We start from the raw sequence: 24,024 nt of genomic DNA, 5'->3' as shown, positions 1-24,024 counted from the left end.
CCCCGGCGGGGGGGGGGGGGTCCCCCTGGGCCCGGCACCCGGGGCGTTCCAGGAGCCAGGCGCAGAGTTGCCCCCTGGGGGGGGTTCCCCAGCCCCCCCGGCCCCCCCCCCCTCGGTTCGGCCCCTGGCGCACCTGCCTTGCGGCTGTTGTTGCAGCGTTCCCGCCCCGAAGCGCCCCCGGGCGGTCCCCGGGATCTGGGGCCGGGGCCAGCAGGGCGGGGGAGGGGGAGGGATCAGCCCCCCCGGGCGTCCCGGGGGCTCCTGCCCACTCCCCACCTGGCATTTCTCCGCTTCCGCAGTTGGGCGTGGTGCCCGTTTGCTGCAGAGGGGGCGCCCGGAGTTGTGGAAGGCTGTGGGGGATGGAGAGCGCCGAGACAGGTGGTTGAGGGGGCGAGAGATGGTGCGCAAAGGCTCCTGATATTAATGCGCATTTCTCTCCCCCGCCTTCTTCAGGGGGCTCGGAGGTGCATGTGGAGAAGGCGGGGGAAGGCCAGTGGCATGGCTCAGGAGAGGGCAGGCGCTGTGGGGGGATGCTATTGGGCTCTGTCTCTGTTCAGTCCCCCCCCTCACCCCCAAATAATAAAGTGGGTGTGATGGTGAGGATGGAGGAGTTTGATGAAGACCTGGCCCAGAACTGTGCTAAACTGCCCAGGCTAGCCGCCTGGCTCCTGCGTGCGCATCTGGGAGCCCCAGACTCAGAGCACTCTGCAGAGACTTGGGGTGGAGGTGGGGGGTGGGGGGGGCAGGAATGTCAGAGATCGAAGCTTTAGCAGCTGAGGCAGCCCCAGAAATAGGGGCTGGGGGGAGGGAGGTGGGACTGGAGGCAAGGGCGTCTCCAGGCCTACAGCCCAAGTCCATAGGTGGTGGGTTGTCAGGATGTGGTGGGAGGTGGGGGACTTAGGGAAACTGGGTAATGTCCTGAGCGCCCCCCCCCCCCTTTAGCTTTATTTGCAGCCATAGACCAAAATTTGGGATTCATCATTCAATCATCAGTGCACAATTTTTTTTTTCTTTCCCTTTTGGTTTGTTTTGTTTTTTAGAGGACCGGAGAATGGCAGCACAGAGGGACAGAGGGACGCCGGCCCAGCCAATCCTGAGCTGTGCAGCACTTTCCCCCAACAAACCCATTCCGTGCAAGGACCCAGAGGAGGGGGCTGCTGGCTCCCCGCCCCTCCCCTGCCTGTGGCCCCCTTGCGGCTCCCCTGTGGGAAGGGCAGCCTGGCCACCTGAGGCTGCAGGGGCAGAGGCTGGCACGGGCCGGGGTGGTGATGGTGCCGCAGCCCCTCCCTGTGGCCCAGCGTGGGAAGAAGAACCCGGAGCCAGGCAAGTCTTTCTCTGTGTCCTCTGGGGTGGAAGGAGCAGGTATAGGCAGGGCTGGGGCGGCCAGGGCCTGGTGATCCTTTGGCATTGGTGGCGAGAGGGCTGTTCCTTCCAGCCCCTTGGGTTTGGTTCCACCCCTGCGTGCTTATTGGTGCTACCATGTTATATAACGCTTATATAACCTCCCAGGGCAAGCGCTCTGTCTCCACTCCCAGGTCACGCAGACACTGTGTCCGTGGGGGAGGCAGGATCTGTGGAGGCTTGTGGGTAGAACTACTCCCCCCATTCTCAACCTGGCTCCTTTATTCTCCTGATCCCGGACATAGGAGGGGGAACGGAAAACAGGGGCCCACTCCACACCAGCTGTCCGGGCTGAGGAGGGGGAGGGGGTTGGGCTGGGCAGTCTTCCTCACCTTCTTGCCCTTTAGGCCCTGTTGCCCAAGAGACTCTGGTGACGTGGTGCCAGGCTTGTGCTTTGAGATCAGCTTTTTGTTCGTGGGGCCCCCTGGCGCGGCAGATGGGTGTGGGGAGATGATGCCTAGCATGTTGCAGTGGGAGGATATATGGTACATCGTGTTGGATAAAGAGAGGCAGAAATGAGCTCCGCCTTTGAGGTTTTGAGCAAGAGCGACTAGAAAGATGGTGGTGGCGTTATAAAAAAATTGGTGCAGGCCTAGGGGCTAGGGGATGGTCAGGGAAGGGTGTACAGGGAAGTGGATCAGAAAGCAAAGATAAACATGGTGTTCTTTTACTGTACTCTCCACTGGGCTGTCCCTGGTTACCAGGGCAACAGAAGCAGTGATGAAAATCATGCCTTTCCTTCAGTGGAAAAATTTGGCTCCTCCTCCCACCTCTTCCTTCTCTAATCGCCTGCGACCCATGGGGAGGGTGATGTCTCCAGGGATCAGAGACCTCAGCCTATCTTCGTCATGCCCCCTATGCCCAATTTTTAAAAATGATCTCCCCCCTTCCTGCATCCCCCGTCTCCCCCAGAGCTTGGCAGTTCCGTAGGAGTTGGAGTGGATGGAGGGGGAAGGGCATGGACGTCATTGCAGAACCGGGCGAGCGGAGCGTGGGCAGAGACGTGGATGCAGGAGTGACTGGCACATGACGAGGGTTCGGCATCGATCAGCGGGATGGAGCCTGTTTCTGAGATGGTGGGTGAGAAGGGTGGGTGGGAGGATGGAGGCCTGCAGAGCCTGGCCTTCTGGGCTCACAGTGGTAGGGATAGGAAGGCCCTGAGGTTGCCAGTGTGGTCATGGCTCCTGATGAAAGCTAGGATTCATTCATTCAGCACTGATTGGGCACCTGCCATGTTAGGTCAGGTTCTGGGAACTGGGAAGACAGGTCAAGGACAGGGCCTTGACCTTGAAGAGATTGTGGTGGACGGCAGGAGGATGGGGATATGGGGGAAGATCGGCCTGGCCTTTTTACAAGCTTAGAATCTGGGCCCCAGGCGGAAGACTGGCAGTATTCCAGGCTGAAGGTGATGGATGAGGGTGGAGCCGGTGGGGGTGCAGAGGAAGAGGTAATTCAGAGAGCCATTTTGGCTTGGGGACAGGACAGGGGAAGAGAAGGTACAGACATTCCGAGCCTTAGTGATTGACAGGAATAGAAAAGTCAGGGTTCAAACTTCTTTGGGGGGGAGCCATGTTTGCTTTGGTTTTAGACATGTTGCGTTCCAGACGATGGCAGGGTGCCCATCCGGATAGATATGTTTATGTCAGGCAAATAGAGTTTGCAAGGGAAATCTGTCCTGGAGAGAGATTTGGAGGAAATTGTTGTAAAGTTTTGAAGGTGCGTGGTGGCTGAGAAAGTGTGTAGAGAGAGATCCCAGGGCCTGGGGCTTGGGCCCAGCATTGGGTGAGGCTGTATGTCTTGTTCTTGTTTATTATCCCAAGGGCCCGCCCAGACTGCTGGACCAGTTTCTGCTAATGAACACCCACGTCTTCTACCAAACCACACCCTTTTTTGAAGTTCGGGTTTCTATTTAAGTTTTCTTTTCTCTAATAACTATGGCCAGGAGGATATGTCCTGGAAGGATTATATATATATATATATCAGAGGCCCAATGCACAAAATTCATGCAAGGGGCTCGGCCTTCACAGCTGTGGCAGCTGCCTCGGTCCTTGCAGCCTGAGCTTCATCTGGAAGGTCATCCGGAAGGACATCCAGTCTAATTAGCACATTATGCTTTTTTTATTATTATTATTATTTATATATCCTATATAATAAAAGCATAACATGCAAATCGACCGATTGGCTGAACAACGGACAACCATCCGGACGACCATCCGGACGACCATCCGGGACCGCACTATGACACCCACTGGTGCCAACCAAGGCAGGTGTGATGTGATTGGTTGGGGCCTGGCCATGGCCCCATGATCGCCCCACAGAGGGAGGCCCAGGCCACTGACCTGGCGAACTGCGGACGGTGGGCAGAGCCTCCCTCTGCGAGGGAAGCCTGGGTCCCGGGTGCTGGAGGGAAGCTGGTGGCAGCAGCCAGGGGAAAGAAGGCCTACTCTTGCATGAATTTCGTGCATCAGGCCTCTGGTGTGTGTGTGTGTGTGTGTGTGTGTGTGTGTGTATGTATGTATGTATGTATGTATGTATTTATTTTCACCCTCTCCAGGCTCTCTCATTGACCTATGCTCTTAGCGGTTACTGAAAGTTCCCAGGATGTGGTATAGAGATGTGTCATAGGCCTTTAGTCTCCACCATCAAGACTGTTGATTCTGGTTCCTTTTCAGTCATCACTCTAGAGCAGCGATTTTCAACTGGTGTGCTTCAAGAAATTTTAAAACATGTAGTATCCGACTGTTTAGTCAGGGTCACTGACCTCTTTTACCTTAGACTGTCAAATTAAAAAATGACAACAGCCAACACAACAATAGCCGTCTGGTGTGAATGCCCTGTCTTGAACCATAATATGGAGTTGTATCTTATTGGTCACATTGCAGAATAAGGTTGCTTCCGATTCGTTCATTCTTGGTACCAGAAATCCTTATATACAACTATAGGCACCTGATTTGTTTTAAAAGTCACTTTGGAGCAAAAAAAGGGTAGGTAATTACTTTTTTTTTTAAATAAATCAATCAAAATTATACCTATTTTTTTTGGTCAGGTCGGCAAAACATATTTTTTGGTGCTTCGCAGAATTTTAGTAATTAGTTTATGTGTGCCCTGAGATGGAAAAGGTTGAAAATCACTGCTCTAGAGGATTAAGATCACTGGACAGAGTCAGGAAGCCTTTGCCAGTTACATGATCTTGGCAAGTCACTTCCTTTCCAGATCCTAGCTCTTTTCATCTCTAAAGCCTTTGGATGTGATGTCCAAAGCTTTTACCTCTTTTGCCCAGGTTTCTGATGCAAGCCTGACTTTTCTTCTCGAACAAGCAACCCAGACTCCTTTAGGGTCTTGTGGGAGGGAGGAGCAGGAATGGAGGCCTGGTCCCCAGACTAGGCCCCTGTCTCCAGAGTGGGTGGGAGTCCTCCTGGTGGAGGGAAGGTGGTCTCTGTTCCTCTTGGGATTTGGAAATGCAGGAAGAGCAGGAGTTGGCAAACTACAGCCCATGGGCCAGATGCCTGCTTTTGTAAATAAAGTTTTATCAGAACACAGACATGCCATTGTTTATTTGTCTATGGCCGCTTTCATGCTAATTGGTGTAGTTGAGGGCAGCAGGTCTCCTAATAATGTTGTTTTGTTCAATGTCGTTTTATCGTAATACCGACGAGGGGGAGAAATTGATTCCTGGCTGTATGGAGTTTCCCAGTGCTCCCCATGTCTGTATGGGTTTTCTGGGGTGCTCTGATTTCCTCTCACATCCCAAAGATATGACTCTTAGATGAACTGATGTGTCTATATTGTCCCCTCTGAGAGGGTGTGGGTGTGAGTGGCTCTGCAATGGAAGGGCGCCCCGTCCTGGGTGGGTGCCTGCCTTGTGCCCTGGGCTGCTGGGGAGAGTTCTTGTCAGCCACGACCCTGAACTAGAATAAGCGGGTTGGAAAATAATGATCTTAATTGTTCTTATTCATCTTTCTTAAATGTATAAATAGCTCATTTATTTCCATGTTTAATATTAGAAGTGTTTTGGGTCTTTATTTAGAAGTTTGGTGATGATTTTGTGACCAGAAATATGCCCTAGGAATTAACTTCTTTGATATCAATTCGCCTGTGGTGAAATTGGTTTTGTTATATGTCATTTTGGTTAAAGTCACAGTTTCCAAGAATCTATCCATGACCTTTAGTGAGAACTTACTGTAGTTGCAACAGAGACCCTATGACCCACAAGCCTAAAATATGTACTGTCTTGCCCTTTAAGAAAGAGTTTACCAACCCTGCCCTCCACCCCCAGAAAAGTGCTTGGATCTCCACTGGGGATGCTTCCCTGGCTGGCTCAGGTTCCTGGGGTTCTTGAAGAGTCTGCCTGGGGCCTGCTTTTGTGGTCCCAAGAGAGGATGTGTGGCCATTGAGACAGTAGACTATTGGATCCGCCTAAGCCAGTATCCTGTACCTGGAAAACCCCTGTCGTTTTCAGTCCTACCTCTGGAACCTGGAGGTGTCTCACCCCCACTCCCACACACGCTTCTTGGAGCCTGGAGGCCTGAATTCCTCAGCAGGGGTGGGGTGTGGCCTTGGTGTGACAAGGTAGCCTCCCTCTTATTTCCCAGGACCCTACGGAGCATGGCCCAACCCAAAGCCAGTGTCTGGCAAAGAGGGTCATGGGTCCCTCCGAGTCCCACAGCACGTTTCTCTTGCTACCTTTGCTTTGTCACTTCCGGCCTCACTGTCCCTTTAGTGCCAAGGCCCTGGAGATGCAGCTGCGGCGAGAGCTTGCAACCCAGCCTGGTTCACGGGCCCGAACCTGGCGCGCGTCCACTCTGGGAACAAGGCCCTGCGGCTTGGCGTTGGTGGGGTGTGTGTCTCTGTTGGCTTGGGGCCAGATCACGACTGGGTATCCTCGCAGCCAACCTTTACGGAGTCCCCTTGTGTCCTGGTTTCCACCTCTTTGGACTTGGTCTTGGTGAAACTCCTGGCAGGAACGGGGCTCATATAAAGTTCCTGCTTTTGCAAAACAGCAGCACAACCATCTGGTCACTGGCCGCTCAGGGCTGGGCTGGGAAGTGAGACCCTTTGGTGGCAAAGGGGAACTGCGTGCTGGGAGCAGCGGGTGTCAGAGGGTGCCTGAGGTTTATTACCCTTGCAGCTGGAAGGGAGGAGGCTGGCAGTGGGAGGAGGGAGCAGACACCAGAATAGCAGAGAAGAGAGCAGCTAAGCACCCTCGGAGCTGCTTTTAGCTGGCAATGGTGAGCCCGGCGTTCGGAGCTTTACTTCACGTGAACCTCCCCTACACACCCTTTCCCCCGAGGCCATAAAATAAAAAGGTCCTTATCAAAGCTCCTCTCTGTAGAGTTTCTGGTGACCTCCTACTACATGGGCTTACACTGATGGGGCACTGACTTGGGGCATCTGTCATTTACCTGATATTGACTACGGATCTGGGACTGTGAAGTTGGGAGGATACAGAGTAAATACAGTCTGGTCTGGAGGCACAGGGACAGTTGCTCCGGTTTGAATGCGCTCTACACTAGATCACAAGCTTCCAGCACCCACGTCTCTGTCTGTCCTGTTCACTTCTGTCGCCCAGTGTGGCACACAGATGTTCAAGGACGACCCATCCTCGTGTGGTCTGTCCTGGAAACATGCAGGAGGGATCGGAGGGGGTGGGTGGAGGAAGGGAGGAGCTCACGGCAGCAGGTGGCACATTTGGGGGAGGATGGGATGCACTTGGACATGCTGGGGATGCGAGTGAGGAGAAAGGGATAGAGGAAGATTGACGCCATGTGGGAATGAGAGGCTCCTTTGTCATTAGGACGATGAGAAAGGAGGAGAAGGACCTGGTACAAAGAGGTGGGTTGGGTGCACTCACGTCATTGGATAAAGCAGAGGGCTGGGGAAGAAAGGAAAGCCAGCCAATGTCAGGGAAGGTAGCATTGGGGCGTGGGAGTGGAAACCAGTGAGAGAGGAAACAGAGGCCGAGTCTGGTAGTTACGTGGTAAACATCTTGCCCCAACCATGTTTGCCGGTAACTAATAGGCCTTAAGGCCATTTCATTATAAAAATATAAAAGAAGGAAAAAGAAAAGAGGGACATTTAAAAGGATATAATGAAACATGAACAAAGCAATAACAAAATTAAAAGGCTTTATTGTGAAAAATGAACATATATCGTCTTCGGAGTCTTCCATTCATAGGATTTTACACTTTCTTTTTTGCGTGTGGATTCGTCTCATTCAGAGTTTCACTTTTTCACTAAAATTTCTTCTTCCTTCATTAAGAGAGGTGACAGTTTCCAACTAAAGAATCAATAATTAATGCTCTCAAAGACTGTGAAGAATTAGCAGCTGCCTCTTTTGTATTTTGAACAGCCCAGCAAACTTTTGGTTTTGATGGATGGGAGGACTCCCTGGTCTCACCAAAGGATTTGCAAACTGACCTGCGATCATTTTCTAGTAGAGTATGCAGTCTGGGCATATATGGAGCTTTGTAATCCGTTGTATATGTAGCTGTTATCCACAGTTTTAAGACCACCATGTCTACTTGTCACTGAATATATAGATCATTATGAGGCTGAGATATATATAATGTAAAAATGGGAGTAATTGTGAGAACTTGGTCCAGGGAGAACTGAAACCAAAGTGACAACGAGGTTAAATGCACAAAGTCTGCCAAATGTAAACCAAACTGTCAGCCAGCTAAGATACTTATGGTGGAACAACCTTGAACCCATAAAGGCATCTCCAGGCCCGGAGTGGAAGCGGAGCTGAAGCAGGTGAGTCCAAGGTGATGATGACGGCAGTGACGAGGACAAGACAGGACCCCCAGCTCTGTCTGCAGGTCTCCTTGGAAATGACCGAGTCCAGGTATGACCCTCACTACCACATTTCCCTGTAGGGGGGCAGGTGCACGGAAATGAACTGGAGTTTGAGATTATGATTATTATTCTTTTTAACAGTCTTACTATGGAAAATTTCACATACAGGCCACCCCCCAAAATGCATACACACTTTAAGAGCTAATAGCTCAATTTTGAAAATGACATGTATTTTAATAAATGCTGACTCTATAATTATTCAAAGTGTGTGTAAACCTTTTTGGGGACACACTATCTATATGAAGAGAGAATTAGTATAAGAAACTTCAGTGTTCCTGTCACTCACTTTCAACATATCAACACATGGCCCCTCTCGCTTCACTGATAGCCCCGCCTACTTTATTCCTTATTCCCTCCTTAGATTCTTTGACAGCAAATCCCAAACATCATATTACGCCTTAAGTACTCCACTGTGTGTCTCTCAAACACAATACCTTTGAATAACATACCTCCAGGAGTAGTATCACCCCTTGCAAAAGCACAGTTCCCCAAATATCACCAGTATTTTCATTTTCCTGTTTGTCTCAATTTTTTTTTAATAGTTGATTTTGCTTGAATCGGGCTCCAAATAAGATTCACACGCTTCCTTTAGTTGATGCTTAATCTCAAAGTCTCTGTTAATGAAAATTATGGTCATTCTTCAAAGATTTTATGTTTAACAATTCTGCCTTTTAGATTTATTTAGCGGTGTCCCTCTATCTCCAATCAGCTGCCACCACCAGTTTCCCTGAGTTTTATTGAACCATTTTGTGATTTCTGAGCGTTCATTTTTCCTCATCTTTGTGGTTTAATATAACTAGTCTTTTTTTAACATATTTTTATTGATTTCAGAGAGGAAGGAAGAGGGAGAGAGAGATAGAAACATCCATGATGAGAAAGAATCATGGATCAGCTGCCTCCTGCAAGTCCCCTACTGGGGATCGAGCCCACAACCCCGGGCATGTGCCTTTGACCGGAATCGAACCTGGGACCTTTCAGTTAGCAGGCCAATGCTCTATCCACGGAACCAAACCAGCTAGGGCATAACTAGTCATTTTTTTCTTCCTTCAATAAATATTTTTTTGAGAGACTGCTCTGTGTGCCAGGCACTGGGCATACAGCTGTGGAAAGACAGTCAGGGCCCTGCTCTCACGGAGCTGACAGCCTGATCACATCTGAGCTGTTGCCGGACTGCTTGTCATCTGTCTCCCCCACAGTGGGGGGCCAGGACCCTCACTTCTGTGCTGAACGATCTGCCACGTTCTAGGACTTAGTATTCACATTCTCTTGCTGTCATTTTATTTATTTGTTTAATATTTTTATTGATTTCAAAGAGGAAGGGAGAGGGAGAGAGAGCTAGAGACATCAATGATGAGAGAGAATCATTGATCGGCTGCCCTCCTGCATGCCCCATACTGGGGATCGAGCCTGCAAGCCAGGCATTTGCCCTGACCAGGAATTGAACTGTGACCTCCTGGTTCATAGGTCGACTCTCAACCACTGAGCCACGCCAGCCGGGCATTGCTGTCATTTTATGTGGGGTGGCCCGAGGATTGTTCAAGGTGGCTTCTGTGGCAAGCCTCTGTTTCATCACCATGTGACTGGGATCCTAGCAGTGTTGCCGACCGCCTTTGTGTCTGTCCATTTATTCAAGCCACTGTTGGGTTGAGTCTTTATAGCCAAGCAGGTTAAAATGGAACGCGTACTTCACTGGCGGAGTGTAGGGAGGCTGAATGAAAACAGCTGAAAGGTGCCCTGAATGGTGAAAGGGCTCAGCCAAGCGGTGCTGCTGTGCTGTTTGAGCAGCTGGATGTTCTGTGGCTCCGTGGACACTCCAGGTTGGTTTGGGGCTCTGCCTGTTCTGACCAGGCGACCTGCCTAATTAGGCCCATTTTCTCCATTTGTTGTTCTTTGCTGAGCCGTATGATATCGGGTAACCATCCCTCCTCGGGAGCAGAATCTGATAGTGCAGTTCAGGCCTGCCTTGCTAATAAAACTATAAACTGGTTTGCATTTCTTTGTGTAAATAAACAATCAGACTTATATTTGGTCCCCGTGACACTCTGATTTTGATAACAGTTCGTGATTCTTGTTATATTTTTCTAACTTGCAGTTCCGATGCAGCTCTACTGCAGTGTCTGGATTGTAGTGTTTGAGCCTTTAAAAAAAAAATCTTAATAAAAACATCTATTCTCAGATACAAAGACTAGTATTCTTTTACCTCTTCTAGCTATTTTATTGTATACTTGACATAATAATACGAACGTACTAGTATAAATTATACCGTGATATGCATGCCGGTCACTGAAGGCTGCCTAGTTTATAATTTGATAGTATGCTTTATTTTCTTCCAATTAAGTGGTCTTTAATTATTTTGATTATGCACCCATATTGGTTAAAACTTTTGAGAACTCCTCTTATGTGTGTATTTATAATTTACATATAGCATTGCTGTACTGATAGGTTATCTACATTATGAAACACAAAGTTTTAAAAACAGGTGTGATATGGTGTGTTCTCAGCCGTTTCCCAGGTAAACATTGAGGTCCGGTCTGAGGATAACCCCTATCCTTCGCACTGAATTCCATCCCTCTTCTCTATCCAGGAATTGCTCCAGGACTTCCCTTGCCTCTTTTTTTTTTAATATTTTTATTGATTTCAGGAAGGGAGAGGGAGAGAGAGAGAAACATCAATGATAAGAGAGAATCATCATTGATCAGCTGCCTCCTGCACACCCCACACTGGGGATTGAGCCTGCAACCCGGGTGTGTGGCCTGACCAGGAATCGAACCCTGCCCTTTTGGTTCATAGGTCAACACTCTACCACTGAGCCACGCCAGCTGGGCTCCCTGGCCTTCTTGCATCCCCAGTTTTCCCCTCTCTACTGGATCATTTCCATATGCTATTGTTTTCTCATCTCCAAAAAGCTCTCATTAACTCTAGCTACTGCTCATGTCTCTGTCCCTTACAGAGTTTTTCATTCCTTGCTCTCTTCCTCTCTCGAATCCCTCCAGTCAGTCTTATCCCTACCACTCGAACGAAAGTGCTATTGTCAGGGCTGGTAGTGACCTCCGTGTTACTACCATGAAGGTCACCTCTTAAGTCTACATCGTAGAAGCTTCAGCAGTACTTGACCCAGCTGGCCATACCCTTTTCTTTGAAGCTCTTTCTATCAGTGGCTTCAGGACACAGATTTCTGGTTTTCTGCCCGTCCTATGGCTCTCCCTTCTCAGTATCTCATCTCCCTGACCTCTAAACATTAAAAGGCCTGGGGCACCTCCTCTTCATCTTCTCTCTTTCTCTTTGTGATCCTCTCCCCACTCGTGGCTTTAAATACCATCATGAACGATGTCTAGAATTTGCTTCAGAGTCATCCTGGGAGATAAACCAGCTTGACCATGAGTAGATAATGGTTGGAGCTAGGTGATGGGTACCTGGGGCTTTCCTATACTGTCTCAAATTCTATTTATATCTGAAATTTCCCAGAATGAAAAGTTAGAAAAGAAATCTACGTGCCGATGACCCTCAGTTATTTGTCCCAAGCCCAGCCTCTCCCCTGAACTACAGACCTGACCTCTGTCTCCATCTGCCTGCGTAACATTTCACCTGGGATGTTAATAGACATTTCACACTTCACACGCCCCAAACGGAACTCCTGATTTTCCCACACAAATACGTTCTTCCCGCAATCTCCCGTCTCGGTTATGGGAATGCCATCATCCAAAACACCTGTGCTCATGGCTTCTCTCTCTTGCTTATGTCCATCCAATCCAGCAGCAAATCTTGGGGGCGCTACCTGCAATATACCTGGAGTGTGACCAGTCAGAACTACTTTCCCTGCCGTCACCCTGGTCCAAGCCAGCATCACCTCTCACCTGCTTCTCCTTTGCCCCTGACAGGCCGCCGTCCTCACAGCAGCATGCAACGTGTCCCATCGTGCCCTGCCATGCTCAGAACTCTGCAAGGGCGTCTTTTCTCTCTCAGTGAAAGCCCTGCTCCTTAGAGTGGTCCACGAGACCCTGTAGCTCAGGGGTCCTCAAACTTTTTAAACAGGGAGCCAGTTCACTGTCCCTCAGACCATTGGAGGGCTGGATTATAGTTTTTTAAAAAAAACTATGAACAAATTCCTATGCACACTGCACATATCTTATTTTGAAATAAAAAAACAAAACGGGAACAAATATAATATTTGTATTTGCATGTGACCCGCAGGCCGTAGTTTGAGGACCCCTGCTGTAACTCATCAACATTATCCCATAGAAATATAATGTGTGTGACACACGAGAGCCACATATGTAATTCAACATTTTCTGGAAGCCAAATTAAAAAAGGGAAAAGAATCATAGTAATTTATTTAACCCAGTATGTAAAAAATATGTGAAATATACAGGGGTGGCAAAAGTAGGCTTACAGTTGCTCGTGTGGAAAAAAGACATGCAGGTTCTGATAATTATAATAGCTTTATTATCTCAAAAGAATGGCACAGTGCACTTATCATAAATGCTCAAATTGCCGGCCTTCATGATTTCCACATTCTTGTAGTCTACTTGCTGTACACTTTGGCAGAGTTCTCACCTACTTTTGCCCACCTCTGGGTTTTCATTTCTGATCTAGATGACGTGGTTTTTGCCATACTAACTCACACCGAAATTTGGACGAGGTATATTTCCTGTGCTCGGTAGCCTTGTGGGACTCATGGCTGCCATATTGGAAATGCAGGCTTCCATGGTCTGGCCCTGCTGTGCTTCTCTGTTTTTATCTCCTGCTACTCTTCCCTTTTTTCACTGTGCTCCAGCCAGACTGGCCTCCTGGCTGTTCCTCATACAAACTAGGTGTTTCCTGTTTTAGGGCCTTCACACCCCTTGTTCCCTCAGTTGGGAGCACTTTCCCCCAGATAGCCCGCAGCTGACTTACTTCCTTTGGGTCTGTGCTCAGATATTACCTTCTCGGCCAACTCCACACCTTTGCTGGCAGTATTCCTGTTATTTTGTATATTCCCTCCCCCCCCCCCCCCCCCACACACACACACTGGAATGTGAGTTCTTTGAGAGCAGGGATTTTTGTCACTTTTGTTCCCTGCTGTATTTTCAGAGCAAAGAACAGTGCCTGGCATATATAAGATAGGTGGGTGTTGTTGAAGAATGAAATGAAATGAATTGTTAAGAATTATTATTTATAGTAAGAACCGAATCAAATCGAATGCACTTCATTATTTCACAGTATCTTGCTGTCATATTTTGCAATATAGCAGATTGACGGTCTGGCTCAAGTCAGGGTATTTTGAAAGAGACCTGTTTATGAAGAGGTTATTATGGGTTCAGTTTATAGAATAAAGGAGTCAGGACCCCTGCATTTTATTCATTTCATGGAGACTTTTTTTTAAGTGTGGATATTCTGTTTTAAACTTGTGCATAGATACAGGATTGTACAGATGACCTCCTTATATTGAATTTGGAACCATGATCACAGGATGGTGGAAATGACTTCCAAATACCTGTTTCTTACATGCTCCTTCTGTGACATGTCTGTCAAAAAAGAAAGGTTTTCTTACCCATTTTTAAAATGTCACCTTTATCTTAAAAGGACAGATAAAATACTTATTTGATTAAAATGTTCATTAAGTAGCTTTCTACTGACAAGTGCTCATCACAGAAGAGGTCAGCGGATTTGGGGGCCTTGTTTTCTGGTTTAATAAAAACAGCCTTTAAGTTGAGCAGCTTGGGTAGTTCACCATGAGATCATCAGTGACGGCGTGGTCACATGATTTGCTGGCCTCACCCTCTCCTAATGACGACTGTTATTTATTGTATTGGAGATGACATCCTTAAGTTAGCTTAACTGGCTACGTGCAAACCGGATTAAAGTCCACAGACCACGGGGGCGCCACTCCACTGTCCGTCTGTGTGTTTTGGATCTCCTACTCAGATACAAGTTGCCTCCTGTACCTTAAATGACGGAGACCACCCGACACAAATTGAAGGAGTGCACCAGTGTCAAGTCATATATTAATAGTAAAGCTTAGTTCCTTAATTTCAAATAAAAGCAATTCTAAATAGACATTCTAGTTCAGTGATGGCGAACCTATGACACGCGTGTCAGAGGTGACACGTGAACTCCTTTTTTGGTTGATTTTTCTTTGTTAAATGGCATTTAAATATATAAAATAAATATCAAAAATATAAGTCTTTGTTTTACTATGGTTGCAAATATCAAAAAATTTCTCTATGTGACACGGCACCAGAGTTAAGTTAGGGTTTTTCAAAATGCTGACACGCCGAGCTCAAAAGGTTCGCCATCACTGTTCTGGTTCTTCACCCTCATGGATCTTGTACATGCCACATCAAGGGTGGTTGCTCCCATCGATTCTTCTATATTAGTCTTGCCTTCCAACCACCTTTCACTAATATTTGTTGACTGACTAGTGACGGGGAGCAGCTCCATTTTCTGACCTCGCCACCCTAAGATTCTATTGGTTAGACAACAAAGTCCAGTCGCTAGATTTCTGTGGTGGCTTCTAGAGCCATTGTGTTAGCAGTGTCGAAAGTACTGATACCATTAGGGAAAATAGCATTGCAAGCTCGATGCCTCATTCTGGATCTGACAGGTAGCAAAGGTGGCGGCTACTTGAGGCCCCGCCATGCTGTGATTCAGGTGGTAGGTGATGAGTGTGCTGGCAGAGGTTGCTGGGAGAGACGGCCCAGGTCGCTAGAGGAGCCAGCTCTGTTCTAAAAAGAGAGAGGTGATACGTCTTTGACGTATTGTGGCATGTCTTCCATCAGCTCGCCAATCTGCTGAAAGTGCGTGTGCAAGTACGCTTTTCATCCACCTTGGCAGTCCAGGACATGTGCCAGCTGGATATGTACCCTCGGAGTTATTTTCCAGCTGCCGTGGCCAGAAGCACAATTTAAAGTGGGTGGGGAACGCCCAGCCCGCGGGCCATTATACTAGTAAGGCCCACGAAATCATTTCTTCTGGCCTGCCAAGGCATTAGGGGTGAGTTGAATAAATGTTTGAGCAAATATAGCAGGCTAATTTTTAAGTGGATAATTTTGTGTAGCTCGTGAATGATGTTATATTATCCAAATGGCCCTTGTTAATAGTTGGGTGTTGAGAGTGGGACTTCTTCCCTCAAAAGTGTAGTGCAATGGCCCAGGGATGAAGGAGGAAATGGCTTGTTGGAGAAGGTGGTCCACATTCTCTGAGGGGTGCCCGTGGTGGAAAGAGGCTGTGTATTGCAAAGGGAGGGGTGGTCTCAGGAGGGCCTTGACCAGCTTTCTAAGAATTTGATTTTGGTGTTTCTTTTTTTTTTTCAATATATATTTTACTGATTTTTTACAGAGAGGAAGGGAGAGGGGTAGAGAGTTAGAAACATCGATGAGAGAGAAACATCGATCAGCTGCCTCCTGCACACCCCCTACTGAGGATGTGCCTGCAACCAAGGTACATGCCCTTGACTGGAATCGAACCTGGGACCCTTCAGTCCGCAGGCTGACGCTCTATCCACTGAGCCAAACCGGTTAGGGCATGATTTTGGTGTTTCTTAACCTCTTTTGACGCCAGTTCTCATTAGGGATTGCAAGGAAACTATAGTCTCTGTCTCCAGGAAAAAAAAAAAAATCACAGCAGCACGATCTGGCATCTGCCATCAGAGGACTCCCAGGTCCGCCATGGGCTGGGCAGCCGGCAGCGCTCCAGGGCTCTGAACACGGGACCAGACACTTGTCCGCCCTGGAGTCTTTGGAATGGACTCAGGTGAGCGTGCAGCGCGCAGGCTTTCTGGGTTTCCAGGGCACTGATAGCGGGCGGGCAGGCACTCTCACGGCCCCGATGAGCTCGGGGAAGCGATGGAGCATGGGAGTGTCTGTGCACTGGCGTGAATGGAGCGGTCCAGTGTCTGCTCTGTTTATTAGCAGACAGAAACGTTTACCTGGGAAAAGAATAAAAAAAAGGAATCTTTAAAACTCGCTAATTCAGAATATGGAATGCTAACTTTTTAAATATATATATTTATTTATATTTATGCATATATTTATTTATATTATATATAAATATATAAATATATATTAGTTATATATATATTTATTGATTTCAGAGAGGAAGGGAGAGGGAGAGGGAGAGGGAGATAGAAGCATCAATGAGAGAGAATCATTGATCGGCTACTTCCTGCACGCCCCACACTGGAGATCAAGCCCACAACCCGGGCATGTGCCCTGACGGGAATTGAACCGTGACCTCCTGGTTCATAGGACGACGCTCGACCACTGGCTGGAATGCTAGCTTTTTGCTGTGACATGGTTTCCAGCTCAGATAGCTCCTCAGCCAAGCAGTAACAGCCAAGCAGTAACTGCGGATGTAGAGAAGCAGCGTGTTTCCCGTCTGGAAAAGGCTCCTTAGAGCTTCCCATCACCATGGCACAGGGTTCAGAGGACTCCTTCGCTGTCCTGGCCCAGGAGGGAGGGCCGCCCGCAGGAGGAGGTGGCGAGATTTCACGGGCTGCTTGGAAAAGCACAATGACTAGGTTGAGGACAGTTTAAAATTGGGTTGTTTTTGTTCCTGTTCTCATAAAAATTTCTATAAAGGGTTCTGTGTACCTTCAGTTAAAAAACAAAGAAAGAAACCAAACTTCCCGTCCTTGAGGAGTTTGTGGAGTGTCTGATATACAGATGGGCTGTTGGGAGATTTAAAAAACCCAGTGTGGGCCGCGCCGTGTTGACATTTCTGCGTTTGTGTGTCATAGGCGAGTTCCTTCGGTGGAGGGACGAGGTTGCGGGCGGTGAGGCAATGCTTTTTCCCAATGAAGGACGTGGTTGGAAGTCCGCCCTGCGCCCCGCGGTGCTCCATGCTGCCCAGCACCAGCAGGCACCCCTGGAGGTAGAAGGCAGAGCTCCTGAGCTCCTGTCCCCACAGCACAGTAGGGTGGCAGCCACAGGGCAGGGGGACTCCTGGTGGCAGGCAGGGAGAGGAAGGCCATCCCGTCTGCAGAGACACCAACTCTTCCTCTCTTCACTGTGGCTCCCAACTGGGCTGCTTAGTGAGGTTTGCTTTGTGGGGAGGTTAATCTGTGAGGGAGTTTGTAAGTTCCTTCAAGGAAGAGAACGCCTCCTGTTTTCCCCAGACTCGGGTTTAGACGGCCAGTCCAGACCCCTTAATGGGTGATGAAATCAATTTAGTGGGCTGAGGCCAACATTAAAAAAAAATAATAAAAATACTAGATTGCATAGTGAAGATGAATACGATCTCAGGAAACTTCGTTTCAGCTATATATACTCTGCATAGACATAAGTGCTTGTTGTGTGTGTGTACCAGGTTACCTTGTAAACTTCCTTTTTTTCTTTTTAATATATTTTTATTGATTTCAGAGAGGAAGGGAGAGGGAGAGAGAGAGAGAGAAACATCAATGATGAGAGAGAATCATCGATCGGCTGCCTCCTGTACTCCCCACACTGGGGAGCAAGCCTACAACCCGGGCATGCGCCCTGACCGGGAATCGAACTGTGACCTCCTGGTTCATAGGTTGACACTCAATCACCGAGCCACCGCAGCTGGGCTAAACTTTATTTCTTACTGTGGGTCAGGGTCCAGACCTGGGCTGCAGCATACGCAGCCCCTCACCACTTCTCTCTCTTATCTCCTCTTCTCTTTCTCTCTCTCTCTCTCTCTCTCTCTCTCTCTCATTTCCTGACTTTTTTTAGCTATTTCCACCCCAGGTCAGGACAGGGAGAGGAAGGCCATCCCGACTGTTGTTCTCATCCTGTTGTTCTATTTCTCGGGTTCATTGGGAGAGAGGTTAGCGTTCAGACACTGGGGGAGGTTCCTGGTGGGTTGGCATGAGCTTTCTCCCCCTCAGTGATCCCACGTGGATCTCTCGTCTCCTGGCTCGTCCTCCCCCCAAATGGGAGGAGTCTTTCTGGGATCTCAGCTGCTTCTCCTTCCACCAACTGTGCCGGCCGGCCTGCGGGCGCTGACCCACTTGTCCTACCTCAAATAGAGGTTTAAATTGGGACCTTTAATCTGTAAGAGGCTTACAGCCTGTCGGTGCCCAGCTGCTCTGGACATCCATGTGGGCAACCTGGGCTTTGCCTGGTTGGCTGCTGCGGTTGGGTTTAGGGGATCCTGGGGGTCGGAGGTTTCATGGCAGAAGCCACTGGACACATGGCCTCCCTCGTTGAGGCCTGGGAATAGCAGGTCCCGGGGAGCAGAGATGTTTGGCCAACGTTTATTTTGCTGCCGGCACTTACACACGGGGCCTGGGAGTGGATGGGTGGGGTCTGTCTCTTGGGATGGAAAGAGGTGGGGTCTGTCCTGGGAATGAGGAGGTAGAGCGTCCAGACGCCCATGACCTCCAGTGCTGGTCCTGCTGCTCCCGGGCACTGAGCCTGGCTCCTTGCTGATGTGCAGCTAGCTCTGCTGGCTCCACATGGGTTTTCATTCCACAGATAATCGTTATTAATCAAGGGCTGTGTGTCCGGCACCGTGCTGGGGGCCATCGGGGACAAATGGAAACACGAGAATGAGGGCCTCCCCCAGACGGCTTATTGTCTCTTTGAGGAGACATAGCAAAGCGTTCATCTATCCCACAGGCAGAGACTTCTTTGGCTAGTAGCTGTTCGGGGTAGCAAAGGACACAATTCCGAAGTGTTATTGGAGACCTGAGAAGGAGGCGGGCCCTGCGTTCCCAGAGCTGGGCCCTGAATGGTGGGGTTTGGAAGGATGGGGAGAGAGGAGGACATGGAAGGGGGAGCACAGTGCCAACAGAGGAAGGGAGGGTGGGTGGTCCTCGTAAGTACAGGGGCTGTGGAGCCTCGTCCCCTCCCACTTCTTGGAATCGTCCCACTTTCAGTCCTGGAGACTCTTCGTCCTGGGACAACCCAGAGAGAGCTCTGGGGTGCCCTCTCTCTTCTCCTCTTTATCTTATAACGACAGCGATCATGGTTCCTGACTTCTATGGAGCACTTACTGCTATCACTGTTCTGTGGGCCTTGCTGTCTGGTGAAGGCCTTGCTCTCACACAGGTGTTCTCTGTCGTCACGCGCATTGTCCAGTGGACGCCACTGAGGCAGAGAAGGTTAAAGAACTTGCCTGAGGTCACATAGCAAGGACCTGTTCGGGCCCGGAGTCCTCGCCCTGCCCCACCCCCACCCCTGGCAGCCTGAAGGCAGCCGCCCATGGTCTTCACCTACGGCTCCCCTAACTTGTCTCAACATTGGAATACCAGAGGAGCTTTTAAAATTTTCCAAAGCCCGGGCCAACTGCTTTACACCCCAGTCCAGTTTCATCACAGTTTCTAGGGGGATGGGACCTGGGCATGAGGTGTGTGTGTGTGTGTGTGTGTGTAATTCTCATTACAGTTGACTTCCAGTATTATTTTGTATTGGTTTTAGGTGTACAGCATCGTGGTTAGACAGTCATATACTTTACAAAGTGTATTCCCAGCACCCAGCTGGCACCATACATGGTTCTTGCCATACAGCAGTTGTTTTTGAAGTTTCCGGGGTGGTTTCAGTGTGCAACCAGCTGTAGAAACCACCCTCTTCACCTCTGAATTTGAGCGCCTGTGAATATTTGATCGAATACATTTTTATCTCCAAGGCAGAGGGGCCCCCTGAGGGCGTCTTCATGTCAGCCACCATTCCACAGGGAGTAACTCCAGCCTCTCATTGAGAGAGCAGGCAAGCCCACCCCCACAGACAGCGTCTGGGACTCTGCAAGAGTGGGGCCTGGGTCGGGTGGAGGGGGCAGAGGGAGGGTGTGCTCCTGGGATCTGTGCCCCCTCTCCTCTCTGCGTGCTGCCTCGGGGCAGAGCCTGCTGGCCGAGCCTGGAGACCTCCGACTGGTTTCTCACGTCTTCTGCTCCCCTGGGCCCCTGACTTCAGCGGGGAAGGGAGAGGTCACAGGAGGGCAGATCTCTTCTGGACAAGTCGTGCTCCTCTCCGCCTGTCCCTGGCTGAACCTGAAATGGACACGAAGAGCAGTGTCATTTTGGTGACTTGGGAACAGCACTAAATTTAGCAAAACTGTAGCTGGTGGGGGGCCGGCCTGTAGGGAGCCAAACCCAGCCCCCAGTGGACGAGATTTAGAGTCAGCAACGCAGCCAGCGTCGTCGACTCTGCTGGGGCAAGTCTGTGGTTACACGGGTTCTAAAGCCCGGGAGCTTGTCAGCCTGGCCCTGGGGATCCCCCTGGCTCTGCCCCTTCCAGACTTGGCTCCGCCCACTGCCCATTGGGTTTGGTCTTCCACCTGTCCGTCCTTCATGTGTCTGGAATTGTCTTCAGTTCCCTCACCTTGGCCTACACATTCTTCCCTGCCTCTTGACCAGTGTGCCAGCCTTGGTTCCCAAGGCCCTGCGGAGCAAGACGTGAGCTTTGGTAGATGTTTCTTAGGGCATCTGGTATCCTAGGAAACCTCTGGTCAAGGTTGATGAGTGGAGCAAAGGGAAGAGTTGGGATAGTCAGTTGAACAAGGTTTGGAGGGTCTGAGATGTCTGTTGCCTCCTCCCAGAAATGTAGCCACGTACATGGTGTTTGTATACCCAACAGTCGACATGAATTGAGATGTGGTGGGGCTGTGGTGGGGCTGTGAGACTGACCTTTGATAGTTGGGGGTTTCTCTGGTCAGCTGTCTTTGGATGTGGGCGTATCTGGGAGGAGGTGGGTTTTGCAGAATTGGAGGCAGAACGTCTTTCCCTCCTGGACCACTTCCTCCCCGAGATCTGATGATGTGATGTGTGGTGATGGTTTGCTTGGGGAGCTCTGTTGCTTTAATGCCCGAGGACATAATGACCAGGCTCTGCTTTCTTAGCCCTTTCCAAAGCAGACGATTACACTTTGGCCAGGGCTGGGGTCTTGCCTCTGTGAGACACGGTTTGTTCGTCTCAGGCAGTGGTTCTCAACCAGGGGCGGTTTTGCCCCAGGGGAAGTTTGGCAACATGTTTGGTTGTCACATGGGGGAGTGTTACTGGTGTCTAGTGATAGAGGCCATGGATACCGCTGAATCTCAGACAATGCACAGGGCGGCTCTCCCTACAACAAAGAACTGTCCCATTCAAAATGGCAGCAGTGCTGAGGTTGAGAAACGCTGCTACAGGGAAACAGTCTTGTAGAAAAGGCCCGGAGAGGTCACTTCATCCAGACCCCTGCTTCTGATGGAAATGGCTTAAGAGCTGTCTGGCCACTGCTTTGTCCCTTCGTCCCCATGCTTCCCCTGTCCTCAGCATTTACAGTGTCTTATCAAATTGCATTTCCGTGGTTTTTCCCTAACCTCCTATGGTACAGCTTCCCCTATCATCCCAGTCCAGCATGCGGTGGTGTCCCTGGAGCACCTGAATATGCTATGAGGTTGGCGTATTTAGAAGTTGATGCATCTGATATGGACTTTAAGGGCAACAGAAAGGCCATTCAAGCAAAAGTGGAAATGATAGGAGTCTAGCCTGTAGCGGTTTCCTTCATTCTCCCTGTCGCTGAGGTGTTTGCTCTGCCTTGCAGAGCCAAGTTCCACTTGCTAAGTTCTCTGAAATGTAGGAAACACATACTCATTGCCCTGGAGAACATGATGTTGCTTCCCAGACAAAACTTCCAACCTGTTGCCAGATACCTCAGCAGCCCAGGGCCATCTCATTTGCCAACACCATCCACCTGCGGTTGGTGAGGCTCTTTAAGGCCAGAAATGAGAAGTCTTCCAAAGTGCGGGGCTTAGCTTACTCTAGATCAGGGGTGGGGAACGTCCGGCCCGCGGGCCATATAAGAACTGCGAAATCATTTTGTCTGGCCCTGCCAAGGCATTCGGGGTGAATTCATTAAATGTTTGACCACATATAGCGGGCTAATTTTTAAGTTGATAATTTTGTATGGACCACGAATGATGTTACAAATATGCAAATGGCCCTTGCCAGAACAAAGGTTCCCCACCCCTGCCCTAGATAGGGGTGAGGAGGGGGGAGTAGCTATGTATGGATTCTAGAACACACTGGCTTTTTATATTTCAGAACCAGCTTCAAGGTTCTTCCTTTGTGACCTCACTACCTGGACTCTTCAGGCGTGAGCAGACCTGTGTGATGTGGGAAAGAAGAGGTGGTGGCCATGGCGTCAGAGGAGCTGGCAGGGCAGAAGCCAAGGTAAGGCCAGGCTGCCTGGGAGGTGTACCGGACCCTCCTGGGCATTTGACATCCTCACCCCCTGCCCCTGACAGTCACTCCATTTCCAGGAGTGACACCAGTACGTTTTTTTTGATGAGTCCAAGGATAAATACAAATGATGTTGGGGTTACCTATTTTGTTTTTTAAAATTTTATTTAAAATTTTGAGTTTTCCGTCTTTGTTGGTGGCCATCACGGGTGTGGGGGCTGATTAGATTGGCAGATCCTGATGTTCACTGCTTCCTTTGTTCCGATGGAAAGGACTACGATGATGGCTGAGGGCTCAGGAGCCAGGTTCTAGGTTACTGCTGTCTGAGTTGGCTACTAGGGCAGTCGAAACCAGAAGCCTCCGGTAAACATCTGAATGGATTGGATTGTACAGATGAACGTGTGTATATTTAGAAAGTGACACCCAATAGAGAAAGAACCAGCTTGCTCATCCCGCCTGCAGGTCTGAGCCCACCCGGGGTCACATCCTCTTACTCCGTGATCGGCTGAAGTCACTTCCTTCTGTACCCAGGGCTGCCCACGCCCAGCCGCTGTTTCCTGCACGGGGTCAGGAAGTCAGGTCACGCCCCTCCTAACCTCTTGGTAGCTTATAGTTATCTACGAGCGTTCTGGGTTCTTTTGCCTTGGTCCCTGAGCCTCCGTAACTTAGTTACCATCTTGCTTCCAGATCCTGACTTTGTCTCTCAGAGTCCCTGGCTTCTGCTTGGACTTCCTGGCTTCCAGGCCCAGAGTCACTTCAGTGCTCTGGCAGCTACTGGGAACGTAAGCCCTGGGTTGCCGGTTTGGAGCTGTGTTTTCTCCTCCATCTTCTTGATTTTTACTCCCTTCCCTCCTGGCCCCACCATATTTTTCTCATTAAAATATGTTGTTTCTCAAAATTACTCCCTATTGCAACATGCATCTCTAAAACCCGAATACGTTTTCAGACTCAGCCTCCTAGAACATAAAGCTTGATAAATTAATTTGGAGTGTTGAAAATGTGTTTATTTTATATGGTTTTGAAGTTTTAGAGAGTAATATCTCTGCCATTTATGGAAAGGCAGTAGGGAAGTGATCAGAAATGTGTCTTAGATTTCATGGATTTCATGGAGGCACTAAAATTAAAATCTATTGGCAACAACCCATTTGGATAAACCCATTTTTCCTAGTTTAAAAAAATATTTCATATTACTCCCCTCCTCCCCCCCCCCCGAATATTTTTACTTAACATATAATACATACAGAAAAAAGTGAACAAATCCTAAGTATTTAGCACAAAATGTGCACAACCTGTAAGCAGCTTCCAGGTCAAGCAAAGAAATAGAACAGTACCAGGCCCCTCCTCCCCCGAAGTGGCCTTGTACTTCTTTCTAGTTACGAACCACCCTTCCCAGGGTAACAACTAGTTCAACTGCTAAAGTCACAGATGTTTTGCCTGCTTCTCAACTTCGTATACTACGGATCACACAGTGTGTTCTCTCTTGTGTCTGACTTCTTTCACTTATTATTTCGTGACATTCATCCACGATGTGTGTCATTGTAGTTTTCCATCCTTGTGGCTGTGTAGTATTCCACTTTATTAATAGGCTACAATTTATTATCCATTATATGGTTGGTGAATGTTTGAGCTGCGTACAGATTTTGACTATTACAAACAGTGCTACTATGAAT

At 49.1% G+C, this 24,024-nt stretch overlaps 1 protein-coding gene across 3 annotated transcripts; it reads left to right on the top strand.

Moving 5' to 3' along the window:
• The first annotated feature begins 823 nt into the window (after positions 1-823).
• Positions 824-15,522, top strand: LOC111827241. 3 transcript variants are annotated; one of them, XM_023758969.1, is made up of 3 exons: positions 824-1,323; positions 8,117-8,245; positions 12,013-12,321. In XM_023758969.1, exons 1-3 carry the CDS (start codon positions 1,052-1,054, stop codon positions 12,236-12,238), a joined length of 627 nt encoding a protein of 208 aa, XP_023614737.1. In that variant the 5' UTR covers positions 824-1,051; the 3' UTR covers positions 12,239-12,321. The 3 variants fall into 3 exon arrangements, with proteins under 3 accessions (XP_023614737.1, XP_023614736.1, XP_023614738.1); XM_023758968.1 differs by having other exon boundaries at positions 12,010-12,321; XM_023758970.1 differs by lacking the exon at positions 12,013-12,321 and adding an exon at positions 15,015-15,522 and having other exon boundaries at positions 825-1,323.
• The last annotated feature ends 8,502 nt before the right edge of the window (positions 15,523-24,024 follow it).

The sequence above is a fragment of the Myotis lucifugus genome, unplaced genomic scaffold, assembly GCF_000147115.1.
Source record: "Myotis lucifugus unplaced genomic scaffold, Myoluc2.0 scaffold_145, whole genome shotgun sequence".
In the NCBI taxonomy this organism is placed as follows: Eukaryota; Metazoa; Chordata; class Mammalia; order Chiroptera; family Vespertilionidae; genus Myotis; species Myotis lucifugus.
Note: the sequence above shows the minus strand (reverse complement) of the source record. Positions and strands in the feature narration are given on the sequence as shown.

Excerpts from the sequence above, each read along its gene's own strand:
- LOC111827241 (XM_023758968.1), top strand. The coding sequence starts at position 1,052 with ATGGCAGCACAGAGGGACAGAGGGACGCCGGCCCAGCCAATCCTGAGC. Across the intron at positions 1,324-8,116 it reads GAAGAAGAACCCGGAGCCAG|GCATCTCCAGGCCCGGAGTG; the intron begins GCAAGTCTTTCT and ends GAACCCATAAAG. Across the intron at positions 8,246-12,009 it reads TTGGAAATGACCGAGTCCAG|CAGCAAATCTTGGGGGCGCT; the intron begins GTATGACCCTCA and ends CATCCAATCCAG.